The 23,030-nt window shown below is 41.6% G+C and overlaps 2 protein-coding genes across 2 annotated transcripts; both read left to right on the top strand.

Moving 5' to 3' along the window:
* Positions 1-1,075: 1,075 nt before the first annotated feature.
* On the top strand, positions 1,076-3,726 carry F5147DRAFT_744680 (uncharacterized protein; the record flags this gene model as incomplete). Its single annotated transcript, XM_041439699.1, has 12 exons — positions 1,076-1,093; positions 1,238-1,466; positions 1,717-1,850; positions 1,909-2,064; positions 2,122-2,318; positions 2,370-2,577; positions 2,631-2,660; positions 2,717-2,800; positions 2,880-3,046; positions 3,110-3,272; positions 3,464-3,517; positions 3,580-3,726. 12 exons carry the CDS (start codon positions 1,076-1,078, stop codon positions 3,724-3,726), a joined length of 1,587 nt encoding a protein of 528 aa, XP_041295111.1.
* A 6,820-nt stretch (positions 3,727-10,546) lies between these two features.
* On the top strand, positions 10,547-12,295 carry F5147DRAFT_651154 (uncharacterized protein; the record flags this gene model as incomplete). Its single annotated transcript, XM_041433516.1, has 6 exons — positions 10,547-10,570; positions 10,772-11,134; positions 11,191-11,454; positions 11,518-11,646; positions 11,702-11,806; positions 11,873-12,295. The coding sequence occupies 6 exons, from the start codon at positions 10,547-10,549 to the stop codon at positions 12,293-12,295; spliced, it is 1,308 nt and encodes a 435-aa protein (XP_041295110.1).
* Between the last annotated feature and the right edge of the window lie 10,735 nt (positions 12,296-23,030).

The raw sequence follows: 23,030 nt of genomic DNA, 5'->3' as shown, positions 1-23,030 counted from the left end.
CAACTCAACAGTACCGTCTAGCTCTATATCGGAAATTTCCTAAGTCAGTTGCAATAGGGTACCTTTGAGTCTCGGTACCAACCATATTGATACTGAGTTGAGATTTTGTACCAATGTTCCATTATTGATACTCAATAGGGATATTTCTACTGAGGTTGCGATATTGATAGCGAAAGTTGGATTATTCAAGGTGAGTCACATTATTGATACCAGGTCACAACCTCATTGACACTGATTATGTACTTTTGAATCAATACGTCTTCTGCAGCGTGCACTGGGGCACTGTCCGATCCAGTCAACACTTCCTCCCTCTATCAACTGCGCCCCCCAATTGTTTTGTTACATCTTACTGGTATGTCAGTATCATCTTGAAGTCTGAATCTAATACTGATGCATCAGTATTATGACAGAACACCACAACTTTCATCATCATATGCCTGCAGATCAGTATTGCCTGTGTTCAATTTGTGGCACATCCTACCATTGACAAGGTCTCCGGACACACGAAAATGCATGCTGAAAGCGATCTGAATAGAGGAGAGAGGATGTTGAACTTGCTAGAGGGATTCGCCGAGGTACAACATGATATCAATCTGTCAATTGATGTTGCATCTGAATCAATTTAAATCAATTCATAGAGAGAGAACATAATGTGCAAATAGGGTCTGGACCTGTGTTTGTGTTAAGATGAGAGTGAAGTGGGCCGCTTCTAGAGGCTACTGAGGGACCAGAAGAGATCAGACTAGAGTCCAGAGTAAGTTGCCAATCTATTGAATGCTATAGTGAAGTTGTACAGTACCTAGAGTCCAGAGTAAGTTGCCAAAGAGGCAGGAAGCACTGGACTCTGGGATATGGGCGACGTATGGTAAACATATGTAAACAGACAAGCCACAATCCAAAGGTAAGTAATAACTTGACCTAGGGACGTCCTAGGGAGATCAGGAAGTCATGTAAATAGGTAGCAAAGTGTAAGGAATGATACCATACGTGCAATGGCAAGGTTAGACACATAAAAGACATAGAAATGCGTACTGTAGAGGTGAACGATCATATAACTAACAGTTTGTTGGTGACGATGCCTTCAATATCAATGGTCACATAGACTATCCTAATGATCCCGACATCGGACAGATGAATAGTACATTCATTCTCTCCGCTTTCCCCATCCGTTCAGCTCACAATGTTCCTTTCAGGTTCTCCACCACCCGAATCTAGAACGGCATCACCTTGACCCCAGTTTGAGGAGGATGACATCCAAGTGCAGTATCATCCCAATAGTCAGTGCCAAACACAGGTTTTTCAGTTCGAGGATTATGGACGTGGTCTTGGCGCCCCCACAGTAGTTCCACCGGTTGAACCTGAGCCATGGTACCCATTCCGAACTCAGATCGACTGTGAAGTTGCAGAGCTTGTCCTCGAAGCAGCACTCACTCACCAGCAGACAGACCGGCTTTTCGACCTCATTCGTCGCACCAAGTCTGAACAGTTCACACTTCGGAATCACAAAGATGTATGAGATACATGGGACACAGCTTCGTTTAAATTGACACCTGTCTGTATTCAATTTCTCCAAGTGTAAAACTAATCTAAGGCTTTTGCGATAACAGTTTGTAAAGGAAGAGGTAGTTATGCCATTTCAAGGTGATAATAAGACATTTCAACTATTCCATCGCTCGATATGGGACTGGGCTGTGGATCTCCTTCAGGATCCCCAAGTTGGTCCGCATTTTGTCTTTGATGCTGAATGGCTTTCGAAGTTTAACGGTGACAAGTTTGTTCAGTTCATTCACGAGCCTTGGACTGCCAACGCATTCTGGGAGTATCAAGTATGCGATACTATTGTTTTACAGGTCTGCGCCATGTATTAATGTAGCATTGTTATAGTCAAAAATACCATCAGATGCCAAGCCTCTCGCCTTCATTCTTTATGCGGATAAAGCCAAATTGTTGTCATTTGGCCGGGCAAAAGGTTATCCTGTCGTTGCTCGGTGCGCTAACCTTCCTGTTGCCATTTGTAATGGAGAAGGCTTGGGTGGTGGACATGTAGTGGGATGGCTACCAATTGTTAATTCTGTCCTTCACTCAATGACTGAATATTATCAACTAACAATACTTTGACAGGTGAAGGAGGACAAGAAGCACTCCGGAAAGCCAGTATATGTCAACTTCAAAAATGCAGTATGGCATCAATCATTTCTGAAGATCCTTGCCTGCCTCGCACCACTGTTGAAGTTTGGATCTGCCGTTAAATGCTGGGATGACATCATTTGTATCTTAAATCCGATCATACTCATACTCTCTGCAGACTACGAAGAACAGTTTGTGTCAATATCAATGCTCCCTCAATAACATCTTTGACACTCTTACAGGTCTGTGATGGCATTGATTCATGGTCTGATGGGAAAATTCCCTTGCCCTATATGTCTTGTGCCTCATGATGAGCTTTATAAGACATCTAATATCTATCCTCTTCGCACATCTGCAGGTGCGAAGGCATTACGTGTTCAGGCCCGAGAGTCTACAACCTTGGAAGCGCGAGAACAAATACTGAGCTCCGAGAGCCTTCGTGATGTTGATGTAAGTCTTTGTTTTGTTTCTGACTCTATTAATTTGTAAATTATCATACTTAGAATTCATTTGATACCATGGAGAATACTGATGTTCATCGGGCTCTCTCAAACGACAAACTCCACTTTAACGATGGCGGCCTTTTCAGCTTATTGTCTTTGCAGCTCATAATGTATTTCGTCAAGATCAGGATTCAGAGGCTTATCTTCTGCTCTGTTGTATTCATAGCTATGTGGAATTCAACACATATGCTTCAGAAATACATTGAAGACACATTAGACTTAATTGACAAGTCGTGGAATTTCCCGAAGAAACATCTTTCTGTACATCTCTTCGATGATATTGAGGCAAAAGGTGTCACCCAAAACTATAACACAAAACCAAATGAAACAATGCATGGCCCACTGAAGGATGCTTATCAGGATCGTACAAACTTCAAGAACTTCACTGAGCAGGTAAGCATTACTATTACAACAGTGTATATTAAGATATGAATTAAGTGCTGATGGAATTCGAAGGTTCTCTGATATAACCATGACAGCCTTATCGCAGAATACATTTGTGGCAAGTTGAGCTGTCTCGATGCGCAAAATCTCAGCCTACTTGAGTCAGATCTGCCTGAGATTGATTCAGAGACTGAACCGACGACAGATGGGCTACATTTCAGTCTTGGCTCACCGCAGGCAATGCAGTCATTTGCAGATGTCAAAGCCAGTAAGACAGGCAATCCGGCCTTCATTCGATTTCAGATCAAGCTGAATGAATTTTTGAACCATGCATTCAATGCCAACAATATACCATTTCCCAATGGGAGATGAATCCAACTCGCTGCTGATGACACGGTGTGTCAACATTGCAAAGCACATTATTAGTAACTTATCGGAATCATTAACAGATCACTGAGTACCAATTTCTTAAAGTCAACTATGAATCACTCATTGACTGGCATGTATTCTCCAATGCAGTCCAATGTTTCACGGATTGCCTCGATATGATTTCGTCATCCTGCAGACAGAAGCTAGCATTATCTTCACACAATTATTGATGGCCTTCACCTGCATGGTCAGAGATGTCCAATACCCTATCGTGCTCACTCTCCCATATGATCAACCTGTTGGTGCTCATCCATGGAAGGACAAAGATTTTGACTTCTGGTGAGTTAAGGCAAAGCATCGAGTCTCCGCGGAATTCTTTTCGGTGCAATCCATCATCCGTGGTTGTGTATTGGTGGAAGACAGTAGCAGACCCAATGAGGCTTTGGTTGTTGACACTCTCGATACAGATATGTTCCTTCACATAAAGGAAATTCGTACTAATAGTACTACGGCTGGTTAGTAGGTTAGTTGTGACTGATTTGTTCACCTTGACCTTTGTTTGACTGCATTGTCCTACACTAAAGCGGCGAGTTATTAGCTTCCCCTTCAACAATGAACATGATCCTGTGCACCACATTCCCTCTCACCTGCTGCAATGACAAAGGACCAGCTCGGACTCCAGAGGAGAAAAAGCAACAACTGGAAGACCTCTCAGCGACGGCCCATTACTGCCACTACGATTCAGAGGCTGACTGCCAACGGTCATTAATCCTCACGCATTTCAACAAGTGTTTCGATTCCTACCTTTGCCCAAAAGGTTGTGACAACTATTTGAGAGGTGGAACAGTTTTTTGCCAGCTGTACACTCCTCTGTCATGTTCTGTGTCTGTGCTGTTGTTGCAGGGGCGTAAGCATCATCTCCCTCCCCCCCTTATTTTGTTCACCCAGACTGCACAGAACGAAACAGTCCTGGACCCTCCTGGCGAATTTGGCCGCTGTCTCCAGCCATCCTGTTTCAGCTGGCAAGGGCATTGGGCACTCACGACGGTGTGGCAATCTAGAAGATTTGCACAATCTAAGAAGTAAAGTATGACGGTTTTCGGAAATGCTCGGGTGCTCGTGTGGCTTTCGCGTATTTCGCTTACCTTGCTTAAACCTGTTTTTGGGAAACTCGTGTGGTTTTCTCGCGTGCACTCGCAAGAGTAAGACTAAGACTAAGTAAGAACTTCCAGTGTGAATGAACAAATTGAGTGAAATTTCTACGAAGTCCAAAAATACTGCCAAACATGATATAGTGGACAGTAATCCTCACGCTACTGTGCCACGGGAACACAACGGACAAACAACACACTTTTCCTACTATATGGGAAAGGCATCGAGAATAACAAAAGCAATAATAGAAATTTGATTACACATTTGGTTACACAACTTGGCTGCTGCTTTTGAATAGAATTCTCGAATTAAATTGCCTTTCCCTGCAGCCAAGTGTAATAAAGTGTGATACACTTTTTGTGGATGTTATTTCTTATCAACAATGATAGAAATGACTTATTCATCAGTTCAGGCAAAATTTTGCACTCGCTAAACAACCGTTTGAATTAACAAACCATGGATGGATATCTACCTATTCTGTGAGTTGCTGACTATATGTATTTGCTATGTGCAAGGTGCATAATGCTCATATTCTGCACATTAGAAATAATGAACAAATCACTCCCGAACATGATCGACACTCCCAACGCGAGCATGACAGGCTCAATCGACTTCAAATGACTTCTCCTACTAGGCACAATCGTCGCCGTGCTGCCCATGATAATCAAGACAGGCCTCTGCCTCCCGCACCACAGTCAAATTTCATGCCAGCTAATGTACCACAAGCAGGACCTGTTCCACGACCTTTTGCTTGGCAACCCCCCCTCACTTTGCATATGAGCCACTACCAGTCGGGCAATATCCTGGCTTGCCACGAAATGCAATTGCACAGGTGCAGCGTGCTCATCATGTTCTTCCAATTGATTACAATGCACACTTGAATGAGCGAATGAATGCTGCTCAAAATGACAGATGCCATTAATGTGCTCATCGTCAGCAACAAGACAGAGATGAGATAAGACAGCAGGTGCAAGGTGTGCTCATGGCAGCTGGGATGCAGCCTCCACAGGTGCCTCACATTCCTGATGAACCTGTTCCACCTGTTCCACCTGTTCCACCTGCTCCTCCTGTATATGGTGCTATTCATTATGAGGGCGCAGTTGGTCCACACAACATTGACAATCCCCTCCACTACTTTGCACATGATCCTGCCCCACCTTTACATGCACCACTTGTTAAGATGAGAGTGAAGTGGGCTGCTTCTAGAGGCTACTGAGAGACCAGAAGAGATCAGACTAGAGTCCAGAGTAAGTTGCCAATCTATTGAATGCTATAGTGAAGTTGTACAGTACCTAGAGTCCAGAGTAAGTTGCCAAAGAGGCAGGAAGCACTGGACTCTGGGATATGGGCGACGTATGGTAAACATATGTAAACAGACAAGCCACAATCAAAGGGTAAGTAATAACTCGACCTAGGGACGTCCTAGGGAGATCAGGAAGTCATGTAAATAGGTAGCAAAGTGTATGGAATGATACCGTAAGTGTAATGGCAAGGTTAGACATATAGAAGATATAGAAATGCGTACTGTAGAGGTGAATAATCATATAACTAATACCACTTGAACCTGATCACCATCAATTTAATGTTCAGTTTCGAGATCATTTACAAGAACAGCAAATGGAAAATGAGCGCATTAGAAATAATCTGCTGTAGAGACAAGCAGAGGAGGCTTTTCATCAACAGCAGATCCAGCTACATTTACAGCAGCAGGAAGCTGAGCAACAGCAGATTCTGCTGCAATTGCAGCAGCAGGAAGCTGAGCGGGCTGATAGACAGGCTCAGGATATTCAGCGAGCAGGTCAACAGGTAGAAGAGGAACAACATCGCCAGGAGCAGAGGAATCTGTTGAGATGGGCATGAAGTGGGCCGCTTCTAGAGGCTACTGAGAGACCAGAAGAGATCAGACTAGAGTCCAGAGGAAGTTGCCAATCTATTGATTCACATCCGTAGGCGTCACCATCGAGGATAGGGCCCTTCAAGGCTCTGGCCCAAATGCATTTTGTATCCATGGATCTCTTCACCACCTTATGGGCAGCCTGATTCCCCCTGAAGGTATTCAGCCTTCATATGCTCAAATCTACATTTATGATCCCGAACATGCCACCGACATTCGCACCAACTGACCAGGAAATGAGGGCCTTGATTGACATATTCTCAGAGAGCTCCATGATATGATCTATCAGAGTCATCCATATGCGGCTCTTTATAAGCAGGCCTATCAAGTTATGAGCGAGAAGCCTCCAGAGCAGCACACAGAAGTTTGTGCACACATTCACTTTCAGCAGGGCACAGATGGTCGAAGATATAATCTTCCCACTGCCACATCAATTTGGAAGTCTGCGCTTCAATCAAATCTGTCAAGTATATTCATAAGTATATCTACAAAGGACATGACCGTGCGACTTTGGAGATGAAAGGACCAGTGGATGAGGTCAAATCATATCTTGACTCTAGATATATTAGCTCAATTGAGGCTGCATAGCGCATCATGGAAAATGAGATGCACCTTGAATGGCCTGCTGTCTACCACTTGCCAGTCCACCTCCCAGGTGAACACATGGTTGTCTATGATCCTGAGGATAATCCCAAGGATGTTGTCGAGCGTGCAGCAGCAAAGGAGACTCACCTCACTGGATGGTTCAAAGCCAATGCTGATGAAAACATGGTGGCAGCTGGAGCCCGTGATCTCCTCTACCAAGATTTCCCCTCAAAGTTTGTGTGGCAAAAAGTTGCTTAGAAGATACATCAGCGTGGAGTTGCAATTGGAAGGATATATTCTGCTGCCCCCAGCTCTGGAGAGAGATTTTATCTGAGATTGCTTTTGACCATAGTGAAAGGTATGATTTCTGCGATGATTTGTATGAATCAAACTTAATGTGTTTTTTCAAAGGTGCTACCTCCTATGAACACCTGTGGACTGTCGATAATGTTGTCTGTGAGACTTTCAAGGACGCATGTCAGCTCAGGGGTCTGCTAGATGATAATAATGAATGGATTCAGTGCTTGCGGGATGCCTCTCATATGTGCACTGGATACCATACATGAAATCTATTTGCCATCATCCTCCTCTTCTGCAACCCTACAAACCCTGATGACCTTTGGAACTGCTTCAAGGACAATCTCTGTGATGATCTGCACCATTGTCTCACTTGCATGCCATTTAACATGCCAGATGCTACTGAGGAGGAGGTCTATGACTATGGTCTCTATCTCATCGATGGAGTGCTTCGCAAAAATGGAAAGTCTTTGGATGCCATTCCCCACATGCCTGTCTCTCAAATGGCAGCAAGATGGGGGGCCATGGAAGGTAACCCGTTGATTGCTAAACAGCTCCAGTACAACCAAGAAGAGCTTCAGCAGGTGGTGGATAGAGGAGTTCTTTCTCTCAAAGAAGAGCAGCGGGTGGTCTTTGATGCGGTGGTGAATGATACAATGCATCGGGATGAACACAGACCAGGACATTCATACTTTGTCCACAGTGCAGGTGGATGTGGCAAGACATATCTCTGCAAGCTCATTGCTTCAAAACTCCATGTTGAAGGCAAGATCGTCCTATGTGTGGCTTCCTCCGGAATCACTTCTCTCCTCCTGCCAGGTGGATGTACAGCTCATTCGCAATTCAAGATCCCTATTCCCATTCACGAAGACAGCTCTTGCAACATAAAGAAAGGAGACATTCTTCATGAGCTTCTCAAGGCCACCTCCCTAATCATTTGTGATGAAATTCTGATGTTACACCGCCACATCCTGGAATGCCTTGACCGCATATTACGTGATCTTCTGAATGTTGATGCTGATTTTGGAGGAATAGCCATGCTCTTTGGAGGAGACTTTAGACAGACCCTGCTGGTGGTGCCTCATGGATCCAGGGAGCAGATAGTGGGTGCTACCTTTTGCAGATCTCGCATTTGGTCAAGGCTTTATATATTCCATCTCAAGAGAAATATGTGTCTTAGTCAAGATCCCGCTTCTGATGATTTTGCAAGGTGGCTTCTTGAGATTGGAGCTGGTAGGGGCACAACTGAAGATGGAACTGTGACCCTCCCTGCCCGTATGCAGTGTCCCAACAATGATCTCCAGTCTCTCATCAATGCCCTATACTCAAGAATTCTGCTCCCTGATCGTCCTCCCTTAAATGATTCATACTTCCTGGATCGCACCATTCTTTCTGCAAAGAATACTGATGTGGATGAAATCAATGTCACTATCCTGGAATCATTCCCTGGAGAAAAAGCAGTATTCACCAGCGTGGACTCAGTCACGGAGAGAGAATACAATTACATTTGACCAGAGTTCCTTCATACCCTTGCCCCATCAGGCTTCCCTTTGCACAAATTGGAGGTCAAAGCAGGTGTTCCTCTGATGCTTTTGTGCAATTTGAACCCCTTGTAGGGACTCTATAATGGAACTCACATGATCCTCCTGTCTTGGACCACCCGTGTCCTTAGGTGCCGTGTTCTTAGGGATGGAGATGATGAAGATCAGCAGGTCAATGAGAACACAGTCCTAATCCCTCGCATCACTATGGAATCCAGTTCTGAAGAGAACCCAATCCCTCTCAAGTGTCGCCAGTTTCCTGTTCATCTTGCATTCACTATGACATTCAACAAGGTGCAAGGTCAAAGTGTCAAGTGGGTTGGCCTTAATTTGCAGACTCCTGTCTTCAGCCATGGACAACTCTATGTGGCTTTATCTCGCTGCACCCACCCAGACAGGGTGTTTGCTATCTTTCCTGAGCATGAAGAAGGCTCAAATACAACCAATGTAGTATATACAGAAGTACTTAGAGGGCTGACTGATCCTATTGATGATTGATTTACATATTCTGTACTTTTATGTTGTGTAGTAGATTGTACTTTTACTTTTTGTCGAAATCTTGCTCAAAGAATGTAGCTTATCTTGAAATTTGTGATCTCTATCTGCTGTGATTATTAGGATGCAGCCTGAGGCCACTGAAGGAGCGCGTAGCGCTCCTTTGATTTGTGTTGAAGGCACAATGGGTGTGAGCTCGTATTGGTCATTGGCTCTCTGTAGCTGACGACCTGGAAGATTCATACAATATTGGTTGTTGGCTCTCCATAGTGGGTAGCCTCGAATCTGTCACTTAGGCACCCAGGACAGCACAACCACTGGTCCAACGCCGCAACAAGTCTGGATTGATGGTATCCCTCAACTTTCTGAGCCCACCGTCGCTTCCAAACCCACTTGCTCCCCATCGACACTTACATCAAGGATTCCACCCACCCTGAATACCTCTTTGACACCATGGAGACTACCTGGCCTTATGTTCTTCAATGAGTGCATCAACCGTGATGAGGGTATGCACACTGATTTGCCTGCTTGCTCTTTAGCCACCTCAAATGTCGTCCACACCATCCTCAGGCTGTCGCCATCGAGGATTCGAGCAAGGCAACTTCTTTGAAAAGCATGTGTCAGACTACTCAAAGGTGAATGTCAGTCACGCGATCAAACCTCACTCATTGGAAGAGGACTTCTAGATGTGTCATTGCACTTAATTACAGCTCTCCACATGCACTATACCACATGCTGAGTGCCACATTGTCAATGACAGATGATTATGTAATAATATGCTGACATTTTTGCCAAGTCCATTGGTTTCAATCGGTCTTCCAACCTAGATTCAACCAACTTCGCCATTCATTGACACTGTAACTGTAATTGTTACATTGACAAGACTCAGTTTGACGATACTTCGAGGATCACGGAACGGCAGCTACAACCTCTCGACATAAACATGATGCAGCTATGACTCATGTCGCCATGTTTACAGGTAAGTTGCATCGTTTTCTCTGCCTCCCATCAAGCCACGAGGCTAATTTGTTTGATTATCAGTGCTATACTGCAATATCAAGCTACCTCATGTACGACCATGTGTTCCTTTTGTTCCGACATTGCCCATCGACTGCCGCACCTATAAGTTGTCTGCCCCATCATATTTTTTATGACACTGAGTCTTTCAACCCACTGCAGGTATCTCTCTCATTGACATTATGCCCCAGCAGGCTCCCTGTCACGTCATTCAATCTGATGCGTCTGAATTGGACTTCGACGATTTGGACTCTCCATCTATTACAGCAGGGCTCTCATCAACTGCTAGTCGTTAGTCATCTGAAGCAGTCTCCAACAGCTGCAGGCAACAGTCGCATGGGGACATTGAGGTATTGTAGTCATGTCATGCTTGCAACTATTCAATATACTGATTCTCATGTCTTAAGATTGTTCGGCGCTTGCAGTTGGAAAACCAGGCACTCAAGAACGATAACCGTACTCTGGGCAAGAAGAACAAGACTTTGTTGTCTAATCAATGCCGGTGTTCAAGCACTCAAGTTCCAGATGAGCTGAAAATTTTCGATGTAGAGCTCTCAACCTTTTCCTGCAAGTATGGAATTGTTGTGGAGATGTTCCCACCTGAGCATCATATCCTCAAACTCCCTGTGTCGAACCCTCCACCTGCAATCATATCCGGGAGTTGCTATGCCAGCAAAAGTGCCGAAGAGCTCGGTCTCGTGACTGAACTATACTCACTTCTTCCAGACCATCTCCATCGGTTTGTACCGACTTCGCATTTTCAATTGTTGGTACGTCAGTCTATTATGTTGTGTGACCTAACAATGATTATTAATATGTACTGCAGCTAGAACAACAACTTCAAGGTGGTCGCTCGAGCGAAATCAGCAAGTTAAGGGTGATGGCAGGTCAAATTTTCAGTCTTGATCTGTCGTACTTTGACATTGGTTTTACAAATCGAGACACAATCCCTGAAATCCAGAAGATGCTCTGTACGACTGGTCCAGGTGGTCGTTTAACATCGTTGAAGTTCCCACCCGTCCTTTTTACGAGGCAGGAAAGGGACCCTACGATGTCCACGGTTTTTGGAAATTGGGAGCCACTCGCAAAGGTACTTGTTTTATTTATCACTGTCTGAATCTATTCTTATGCTGTCTGGTCCAAATTCACCTAGGCAATCAGGATCATAATGTTTGGAAAAAATTCGCTAGATATTGCTGGATGGCCTCATGCCAAGTGCAACACTCGAAAATGGGGCATCACCTCATGCACCCCTGGTCTTCTTGCCTGGGGTTGGGTCGCAGTGAGTTCTTTAAGCCTTCGCTACAATCAATTCACAGTATCTAACATTTCTTTAGTTAATCTTCATTCTGTCCTCCGACACTTCGTTCACCAAAGACAGAGTTGGCGCAAAGTCTCGTCTACTGTATGCGGCAATGTTCACAGCCTACAAACAGTTGTGGGTGACACTTTGGCAAGAGCCATGCATTCTGTCGATCCACTGACAAATTGATCGCCATGTCTGGCAGTCAACATCATCTTCCAATATCGCGACTTCAGATGCTGAAGGCGAGGATTTGACATCCAATCTAATGCGCTTGGCCCTCGCCAATGCAGGGCGTGAAGATCCAGAATCAGACTCTCCAACTACTGATGATCACTATGTTTCTCCAGTTCCCCCCAGTTTGCCGACACTCGCTCTGGCTGCACCACCTGCCTTTCCCCTCACTGCACTAGCACCAGCCATCACCCCTGCTGTCGAGACTACTGTGACTGCCACTGTAACCCCTGCTGCTCCAGTTGTGCTCACAGCTGATGAAACCCCTCCAGTTCCTGATGTACCTGACAGTGTGGAAATGCTGCCACCAACAGCTTCATCCTCTGGTCGACGGGGCTGTGGAAGAGGAAAGAGGGGTGGGCTAGTGGCTATATCATTGTCAGCAGAGCAGTGAGAAACACGAACTCAGAGAAGGAACTAGAACTACTGTTGCAGTGTATTAGTAGTATGCAGTCAGATTAGTGCTCATTGTAATCTGATTTTGTTGGTTTCAATGATGTTCAAATTGACTTCAAACTGAACAATATTTATTGAGACAAAGTTAGGAAGCCTTGGGATCTCAATCGCAACCTACAATGAAATCAGCTTTAATTGTTGCAAGCCGACTTGCAGCCGACAGCTAATATTACTAATTGGGTTGAAACTTTCATTGAAAGGCATGATTGCAACCAGCTTGTGACATAAATTATAACATAATGCTCTTTTATTGTAACACATTGGATCCTAGGCTCGTCATTAGATCCTTGCAACCCATTGCAAGGCCATGAATCCCGAATAGGAAATTTCTGACATAGATATACTATACCTTCGTTACTTGCTGTTTTGTCTAGCCCTTATATCTACAAGCAATGAATGATTTTCTTGAATTTTTGAGAGAGAAAACTAGCTTTTTTAGACATTATTTAGGTTTAGAAGTGAGCTCGTTGCTGACAACAGCGAGCACAAGAGGTGTGGATGTTCCTGAGCAGTGAGTACATAAGCTTCTAAATTGGAAATCATTGGTTGCATATGGAAGAGGCACAATACATGTGTTTTGCCGAAGTATAGATATTCAACATTATTCAGCTATTTACTGGCAGTGTAGGCACTTGGTGTATTCATGCCTACTTAGCTTGCCACACCTGGGGATATATGGCAGCCTAATTAGGTGGAATTTGCATATTGGGGGTCCATATTTGTGATTTGGGTTGATGAAGTTGTTTTCAACCAGTGCTCTGAAAAAGATATTATAAAGCAACTCACTCATGTGGGCATTGTCTTGGGTTGTTCTGTTGTGATTGTTGTCAGCTGCTAGATCTCTTAGCGTTTTTATTGTTGTATGTACCCGGTCTGCTGGGTCACTGGCTACATACTTATAGAATGTCCACATTCCTAAGGGTGTTAGCATATCCATCCATTCGTTCCAGTGAGATCATCTACCTTGGCATGTTTGATGTTCTCTGAGAATTGGTTCCACACTATCCTGTATTTTTCATGTACCAGGTTGTCTTTTCTCACCTAGAGTTTTCTTGCTTTCTGTCCCAGTCAGTGTACTAGATTTCTCTCCATTTCTAGTGCTTTGGACCACCAGCGCTTTGCATATGGCAACAGTTTTGTTTTGAGTACTTTGACCTCTACTGTTTCTGTTATACTTTTCATTAGCACTGTCAGCACTTGTTCAAACTGTACATGGATTGTCAGCTCAGCTGGGGGGAATGACATTGAGCTTCTCTGATAGGGCTATTCTGAACTTGTTCCAATCAATGTCTCAGTAGTTGTGCTTTAGGATGGTTATAGTGCACTTGGGTTGTAGGTCTATAATGGTTATTATTAGGAAATTATGGGCCTGATCTGGTATTCTATGCTATATTGAATGATGGCTGGTTCCAGTCAAGCAGAGCAAAAGATGTTATTGGAGCATATTACACTGGGGGAAAAAGACAATGTCTCCTTGGAAAACATTCTGAAGACATTGTGAGGAATGTCAATATTTTTTCTATCTCAATCACCCAACATTATCCTGAGATAATTCAAAAATTACCTAGTGTATCATCTATCTTGTGTCAAATGTTTTTTTATTATACATTTTGCTTGTCATTATCAGAACTTCAACCTTATGCAGGAGTAGACTTTGTAGCTAAACGAGTGCCATTCTCCTTCCCTGTCCTTCAGTGGTAGATAGTGTTGGTTGGTGTTCTTCTGAGGTTGTTGTGATCTGCTATTCTGAGTGTTGTCTTGATTGTGTCACTCTTTGTCTAGGTTTGAGATCTTCTCCCATGTTAGTGGGTTATCTGTAACATAAAAACAATATTTAGCTTCCTCATTGCAGTTCATGTATGTTTGGCACTTCTGCTTGAAGGTTGGACAATTCCTACTCCATGCAGTGTGCCTTGAACCTTGCAGTTTGCACAGCAGAATTTGCTCAGATACTTCTCTGTGCATGTGGCAGTACAATGGTTGCTGCCATATGTTCTGTAGGTGTCATTTTCCTTTGTGCATTCTGCTGCCATGTGCATGTCATCAAAAAAATAGCATTTGAGGTATCTGGTGGGTTCAGCAACCATCTTCCTTGCATATACCTTTTTACCCATAACTGATAGACCGAACTTTATCGCCTGCTTGGTGCCTTCTTTTGTATTGAAGGTGAGGATTGCATGGGCCATGTATTGTTCTGGACTGTGTCTGCTGATTGGTTTGATATATCTTGCTTTCACTATCATTTTTGGCTTTAATCCTGCTTTTTGTGTGATGTCTGCTAGTGTGGCTGGTTGCTTTAGCAATGAAGTTAATTGGTACATTCTCCACTATGATGTGGTACACTCTTTCTCTCACCTCTATGCTGAAGCTGTTAAGGAATTTGCTGTGGTTTGCTGGTGTATTGAACCATGCTGCAGATTTCATTGAGTCAAGTTAGTATAAGACTTCACTGTGGGGCAAACATCTTGCTGATATGAAATTGAGATTTTCCAGGGTGCTTATCTCTTTTCCTTTCTCATTGTTTCTACCACAACATCAGGAAAAACTGTTCTGCTATATAGCTCTATATAGCTCTATATAATCATAATAATATCCAAAGTAATCATAGCATCTATAAAATAGTGCCTACTATAGAGCCCTATAGAGCTCCCTAAAGCTGCTATAGTAGGGTGAATTCTCTAAAGCTGTTAAAGTTGCTAAAGCTGTTATACATTATACATAGCTGTTAAGAATGTGCTCAATGGTTCGGATCCGAAGGGCTTGGCTTCAGCTTGTGCACTGCGCCCCTTACCCGAGTACGTGCCCCTAACTTCTGAGGGCTAATGGATGATGTCCGGAGTCCGGAGTCCGATGCGCAGGAATTCTGGCAGACGTTCGGGAACAAGTGATAAGACTAATCTGGACGATGTCCGAACTAGAAAAGAAACAGCAGAGGACTACCTAAGGTAGAGGTGGAGGTGATATGTCTATAGGAGTCGATCCTAAGACTGTCGGAGATGACGAGAAGAGACTTCAAGTCAGACGGAGGAGGGAATGAGCAGAATCTAAGATAATATTCGAACTGAGGAACTACAAGGATTGTACAGGGTTTATATACTACTGAGGACATAACGGAGAAACAGCCAGTGCAGTGCAAGGCTATGGACAGAGCATGTGGGACGACTATCACTAGTCTATCGGAACTTAGTAAAATGAAGATGGAAATGAATAAGGGATGGAAAATAAAGCATACTAACCAATAAGAGAAATACTAAAGGGAAAAGGCATGGAAGATAGGAGCTGACCGGATCCGGAAGTCCCGAGATGATTGCATGATTGGTCCAGGTCTGGAACGCAGGATATGACAATAGCTCTCAAAGTCTAAAAAATGCGAAAATTTCAAATTATATTTCAAGGAACTACTACAACACATAAACTACTAACCACAAAAAAGGCAAAAATGCAAAAATAAGGAGCTAGAAGGAGTGTGTCAGAGAGGGAAAAAGAGAAAAAGACTTACCAAATACTCAAAAATGCGAAAATTATTGAGTAGAAGGAGAATGAGGAGGAGGAAAAGGAAGGAAAAGATGGGAAAAGACTTGTGGTTGACCGCACTTTTGCTTATATAAGCTGTGCCAAACAAAGCCACATTACAAGACTTGGTGAATTTTCACATTTTGCTTACTTGACTGTGGGAACATTTTCCAATGAAAATCAAAGTTATAGCCATTGTCAAGGGAAGTCCATCCATGGTCTTATGATATCAATAGGTTAAGATCCTAATGAGTTATAAGCAAAATGCTTGAAAGTGGATGATTCAAGAAACCTTGACTGTGGGAACTTTTCTGATGAAATCCCAAGAGTTCCTAAAGCTGTTAAAGTGCCATTTTGAATCCTATCTATAAAGCTCTCTAGCGCAAAACAGTTTTCCCTGATGAATGTTTGCTTTTGCAACTGACTGTGCCTCCATTGGGTTGGTGAGGATGTTGATGAAGTTGAGTAACTATCTTTCAATTAGAATTTGGTGTGCCTGGGCTTCACTATAGGCTAGAATTTTGGTTAGCATGGTTGAGACACCTTCCTTGGTGGCTGCTGCATATGACTTTGGTTGTTGTTCATTCTTGCCTGCTGCCATTTCATTGCTTTGTGTTTGGACTTAGATGGTTGTGTTGGCTCTCTCAACCACCTGCACTATCTTTAGTGCTGATGCATTTAAGTGTTTGCTTATCTCTGTTGTCATTTGTTCCATCACTGTCTTTTGTGACATCATCATCTTTTCTAAATCTTCGACTTTCTCATCCAGTATTGCTGCTGGTTCTCCCATCAGTGTCTGTATTTTCTTGATGGTGCTCTGGGTGTCTATCTTTTAGTCGACTTCATATAGTACTATTGCCATTGCTCTGAGTATGTCTGTGTAGGTCACACCTAGCTGACTGAGATGCTAAATTTGAACAATGCTGTTATTATTGCTTGTAGCATGTTTCCTACTGTGCTGTTGGTAGTAGTAATCTGTGTGTGGATAGGATTTTCCTGGCTGAAGTGAGTGTGTTGACTGACATCTGTTCTTATTTCTGAGACTAGCATATGGTCTTTGTTGGACTTACTCATTGCTAGTATTGGTTTGCTTGCAGTTGTTTTCCAATTATTCATGCAGATTGATTGCAAGAGTGTTGGTGGACTTAATGTGTTTGGTGGGGCCATTGGTTAGATTCTTGAGTGTCTTGAGTATCTTGAAGCATTAGGGCCACCATTTGGCATCCTTGGCACTGTTGAGCATGATGTTGGTTTTTGATTTCCGGTGTAGGATTGGAAGTCCTTACAGCCTCATAGTGGCTATTTTTGTGGTATCCCTCAGCAGCCTATAGCTTTACTGTATGAAGTGCAGCTTTCCCGCGAGCCATGCTTAGCGGCTGCTATTTTCCTGCAATGGCCGCAATGTTCCCATGTGTACACATAGCCGCACTTCATCGGCCGACATTTCACATCTATCCATAGTCCAAAACCAACTCAATAGTACATTTTCCATAATTAATATTTACATATCAAACCATTTCCACATTGCACCACCTTTATTTCATCATAGACTCTTATTTACATATAGCTTTACATACCTAAACTCAGCAGCACATTGGCTCGGTTCTGCATGACAGCGCTTAGCACAATACTTAAACACTAGCAGTACATATCATTCTGTAGTTTGTTTTCTGGATGTTCCAGTAGCAACTCCCATTAGCCTACAGTTAGTAGCTATTGGCAATCAGTATCTGTCTACCGCCCACATCATATCTATTATTGTCTCACTCTACATCTATTTCTATCATCCTTTATCTCTATTATGATTTGAATACCTTGTGTATTAGCCACTCGCAGCTGTGTTTTTCCTGTGCCTTCGGCTTTCAGCTACCACTATGTTCCCATGCTATACGCACACCCGCCACTTTCCTGTGCCTCGCATTGGCCAACAAGTGGCACCTTCAGCGCCTATTTCTAGACCTTTGCTGCACTAGCTTCCCCTTTAGGATTGAACACACTTGTCCTGCAAGTATAGCAGACTAGGCAGTGCATGACCTACAGCATAAAGATATCAGTTTGGAGCCTATAGCACCACTTTGAGTTGTAAACCTACACTGGGGTCCTTGTTAGGGTGCCACCTGTTTAGGTCCAAGGATTCTTTTTTATATATAGGTTCTATGCTTATTGTGTTAGTCACTTTCTTTATTGAGAATAAAAGCAACTCCTGCCAAGTTGCCTAATATACATAAGTATAAGAACTCTGATTGTATTTTGTATTCAGTTATTAAGTGTGTCTCTTGTATACATAGGATGCCAATTTTTTTTTCATTACATTTTGGACAGCTGGTCATTTGGATATAGCACTGGTTCCTAGGTGCACTGATGTTGCTAGAAGAATATTTGCTTTTGTCTGTTTCTTTTTTTGAGAGAGTGTGGTTCCATTATGATTGTTGTTTGCCTAGTGTGGCACTTAAAAGGCTCTACCTCTACACTCCTGTATAGTGTCATCAGGGAAAAGGAGTCTTAGCAGTCTCAAGACTTCCTTTTCTTCCACTTAGAAGGCTCAAACCAAGACCAAGAAAAGAACCAAAGTGTAAGTTGTTTTGTAGGATGGTGGTCAGAATACTACATCATCTGGTATGACTATTTGAAGATGAGGACTGTCATATCCTAGGCAGCCATGATGGATATATGTTAGTGCGTTCTGAAAGATGACTTCTGTTCTTACTGTTTTTCTAATGGTTACTTCAGCTTCTCAGCCCAGCAAATCCTCTACATAGGCCTCTGTTTTGGCTTATGCCATCAGAGTTATCATAGCTTTCCTACCTTACTTACATAACCAGTATATTTGAGCCATGAGTGGTGATAGATAAATTATATTTCACTCTATTAATCTAATTATTCGATATCATAGTTTATTGTCAGGTTTAAACTCACTTTGTAAGAGATATAGTCATTTTTATAATAAGAAAGTGGTATATTATGTATATATAGATAAATAGTAAGAATAATTATATGGTGTTGTGCACCCAAATAAATCTGTTAAGCAGAGCCTTAAGAGGGGTATTGTCCCCCAATGTTTGTGACATAACCGGAAGGGTCCAGTATAGCGAGTGAGACTGGTGATGTCTAGTTGGCAGCGATCACAGGCGTGCATGTCATGTGACTTCTAAGATGGATGTCTTCAAAGTCACCAGGCTCAAGGTAAGGACAGTCTTGTCTGAATGATGAGTGTCAATCGAGATAGACTTAAGCGCAAATAACACTTAAGAAAAGATACTAGAGACTGAAGCTGAAGAGGCTTCAGAGAGAAGTATGTTCCAGGGAAGATTGAGTAGATTCAAGTTAGAGAATCTAGTACAAGTTGACTACCTACTTATACTAAGTAGAAAGGGTTTAAGGGCTGGGTTACTGTACTGTAGGTAAGGGTAAAGGGGAAACAGAAATAGTATAGGTACACTGGCAACACAGCTGGATTAGTGATAGGTAGTCAAATGTGGAACGAAACCAAGAAACATTGGAATGATCCAACAGTAAGAATACAATGTGTAGGAAGCATAGTCAGAAGAGAACCAGAAAGGGAAGCCACATTGGTGGCATGAGTCAGACTAAGTCAGAGGTGTGGGACTACAGTGGTGGTCAAGTTATAAAGGGAAACGTACATGCACATGCATAGAGGAGGATGATATGAGGAACAGGAATGGTTCTGAGGATCTAGTCAATAGATAATTGGTAGAGGAGGACAAGCTGGTAAATGGTAAGGGCAAGGACAAAGGGAAAATGATAGGGGGGCCATGTGACTAATATTACTTGTAACATATGGTATTTCTTTTTGCTTTTCCTCTTTCTCTTTGGTTTGCATTAGAGGATCTCAGGTTTAAGTTGTGCTTTGGGCCATTCCAAAGTGGAACATTAGGGAAGAGGCAGAGGCTATGGAAATATGTAATAGAGTAGCACTTTCTTTGAGTTCAGAAAGATATGTGAGGGAGGTAGATGGGTTTTTAGTTTTATTTATACTAATAAGTTATTGGTAGGGCTAACTGCAAATATGTTGTACATCAGGAAATCTTAAAAGACTTGGCCAAGTCTAATAAGATCAGCTAAGTCTGGCAGGTCATTAAACTGATTAAGATTAGCAGATGACCTGGACATCTTATTAAATTATACTATTTTACATTCTTTTATAATATCTTAGTCATCTTGGCTAAGACATGGTTTCTTATTTACCTTTTATAAGTTCTAAAGATCATACAAAAGTACTAAAGTATAATCAAGAAAAGTGTAGGTCTCCTAATGTAGCACAGTAGTAGGATGCCTCTATTGACTTTAAAGTTAAGGTGCTCTACCTAGAAAAACTTGATGAAGGTCCAGATTACTGAATAAATTGAATTGTTGAAAACTTTACTTTTAGACAAGATGTTACTAATGTCCTATCTAGTTATATTTTTGGACCACATGTTGTAGATAGCTAATTTAATAGTATTGATATCAGTGGTAGTGAAGCTATTATAGGCAGATGAGGAGTAGGGGAGGAAGAGGGCAGTTAACCTTAAATGAGTGAGCAGCAAAGGATATCTCCATTAATGACCAAAATATATTAGTCTAGAATAAGGGTCTTAGATTACAGCTCATCTATTGCTATTTAGATCTAGAAATGAGAATCTCTTTCTAGTCTAATATTTCAGAATTCACATAATATGTAATATATATTTATATTCTGCATATAGATTGTGTCCCTACACTAATCTGGTTTGACTATTTTTTTGTTTCTACAATAATTAAAGATGTAATTGAGCACATTATTTACACTAAAAAGACAACACTTTGAAGCAATGCTATGTATGATACTCTTGAAAATGTTGTAGTGTGCAAAAATTTTCTTCTCATAACTGCCATCCATAAAACACTCAAAGCTCAAAGACATTAGAAAATGCATTGGCTCTTTCATCAAATCTCAATCTGTGAAACATTTGAAATTGATAAATATAGTTCATTAAAGTCTTCAATATATGCAATAGATCAATAAATAGTTAGAATGTAGAAATATGACTAAGCTATAGGGAGGTGTCAGAAAGCCCTGCTTCTTAGCCTTAGGCTTGTTCCTTGTAGTGTGGAAAAATAATGATATTATATGAAGATATGGTTATTTTAATTTAATGACTAGTAATAGTGGAATTAATATAATAGATGATTTGTATAGCATTATGAGCTTTTCCTATAGTAATATGTTAGATAATAGCCCTTCTATCAGTAGAGGTGAGCTTGAATGAACATCCTCCATAAGATTTTTCTTTGTCTATATTGCTTTCTTTGATAATCTTGGCCACCGTAAATTTATATACTTTAGTTCTAGAGGAAATTTGAGTCAGATATGGTTTAAAAATAAACATGCTTTTTATGGTATCAAAAATAATGATTTATAAGATAAATAATTCAAAACTCACTTCTCAAAGAAATTTGTTTTGTTTTTTCTTTCATAGGCAAGACATCTTCTTTGTGCTTAGCCTTATCACTGAAAACACATTTATATATAAAGTTATGCACCTGAAGCAAATTTTTGTTCAATGCTAACTACTTGTGTAATAATAGATACAGTAATGTTTAGATGTAAATACTAATTAAGATGCCTAAAAAGTAGACAAGCAAAATCCTCAATTGCTGCAAAAGCCATCAAATGTTCCACAAATATAGAAGATTGATTTATAATTTAGTTTAGTGCCTATTTAGCTTTGCTTAACAAAAGATAAATAAAGACAGAAGCTACACTAAGTAGCATGTACTGTACCAAGCCCCCAAATCCCAAATGCAGAAGCTACCCTAAGTAGAATACACTGCCCCAACCCTCTAGATCCTAAGGGTAGCAGCTACACTGAGCAGCATACACCACACCAAACCCCCAGATTCTAACAAAAGGTGCTGCTGACAAAAAAAATTAGTAAAACTAAGTGGAAAGAGAATGAAAAAACTAGAGTTAGTAATTAGGAATAGCAATAAGATAGCATGCTAATACTTAGATTCAAACAAAAGATGCTACTGAAAAAACAAAATTACTAAGTAGGTGTACTAAAAACAAGCATGTACTATACCAACTACAGAACCAAACCAAAGTTAGCAAGTAAAAGCACAAAAGAACAATACTTGCTACAAGTATTGGTGATTATAGAATAGAATCTTTGAATCCTTATAGGACTATAGGCCTGGTCAATTCTAAAATATCATCATGAGAGTCGACTGAGCCCTGTATGTGTTACAATCAAGGTACACCCCCATTTATTCTCCCACTTCTGGACAATGGTCTCTTACTGTCACTACTATATAGAGACAGATTACATTCTAATATCTCACTTTCCTTATCACCAAGATCTCTTATTGTGTTAGCAACTATCAACATGCACCATATGAACACTCTTAGCTTCTTTCTTGATATGTACTCTATGCTTACTATTCTTAGCTTAGTCTATGCGCACCAAAGGGACTATTTGAACACAGTAGTTACCTCTTGTATTCCCTACTTTAATCTACTGGGTTTTACCTGGAATCCTCTGTTCTACTAAGAGATATACCTTAGTAGTTTTGAATCACTATTCTCAGTGTCACTATCCTTAGCCTTGATATCTGAAACCTACATTCGTAGGAAGACCCTACGTCACAAGATACTTGGCTATTCGGTCTTTTGAGAAGAGGAATGATCCCAGTTATAACAATATGTAAATCTAATAGCCATTACTTATCCAAGATACATATTGATAGCTGATGCTTAGTCATGAACTCAAGCGATATTGAATCAACAAGTTGACAAAAGTATTGTTATTCACTTCACACTGCAATGCAACATATGCCCTCCATGCAACTACAAAAGAAAGACTTCAAAAATCTTCTGATCTTAAATTCTGTACATACCAGTATGCTTGCTGCATCTCATCATGAGCAAGGCTGTCTGCAGGAGTTATCTGATAGAGAAGATTCCAATGATGAAAATAATTAAAAATCACACTTTTTTACCCATACAAGTGCAGGCCTTCATGCATTATCCATCATGCTATCAATCTCCCATGGCACTTACAATCAATGGAAAAAGTGCACTGAATTCTTCAAAATCTCAATGACCTGGCCAGATAGAGATTTCTGCCACAAGTATTGGTGTGTTTTTTTTGTCCCTCAAAATGTACTGAAACCCAATT

This window comes from Suillus discolor (assembly GCF_016758755.1).
Source record: "Suillus discolor strain FC423 chromosome Unknown F5147scaffold_16, whole genome shotgun sequence".
NCBI classification, from domain to species: domain Eukaryota; kingdom Fungi; phylum Basidiomycota; class Agaricomycetes; order Boletales; family Suillaceae; genus Suillus; species Suillus discolor.
The sequence above is the reverse complement of the archived record's forward strand: the minus strand, read 5'-3'. Positions and strand labels throughout refer to the sequence as shown.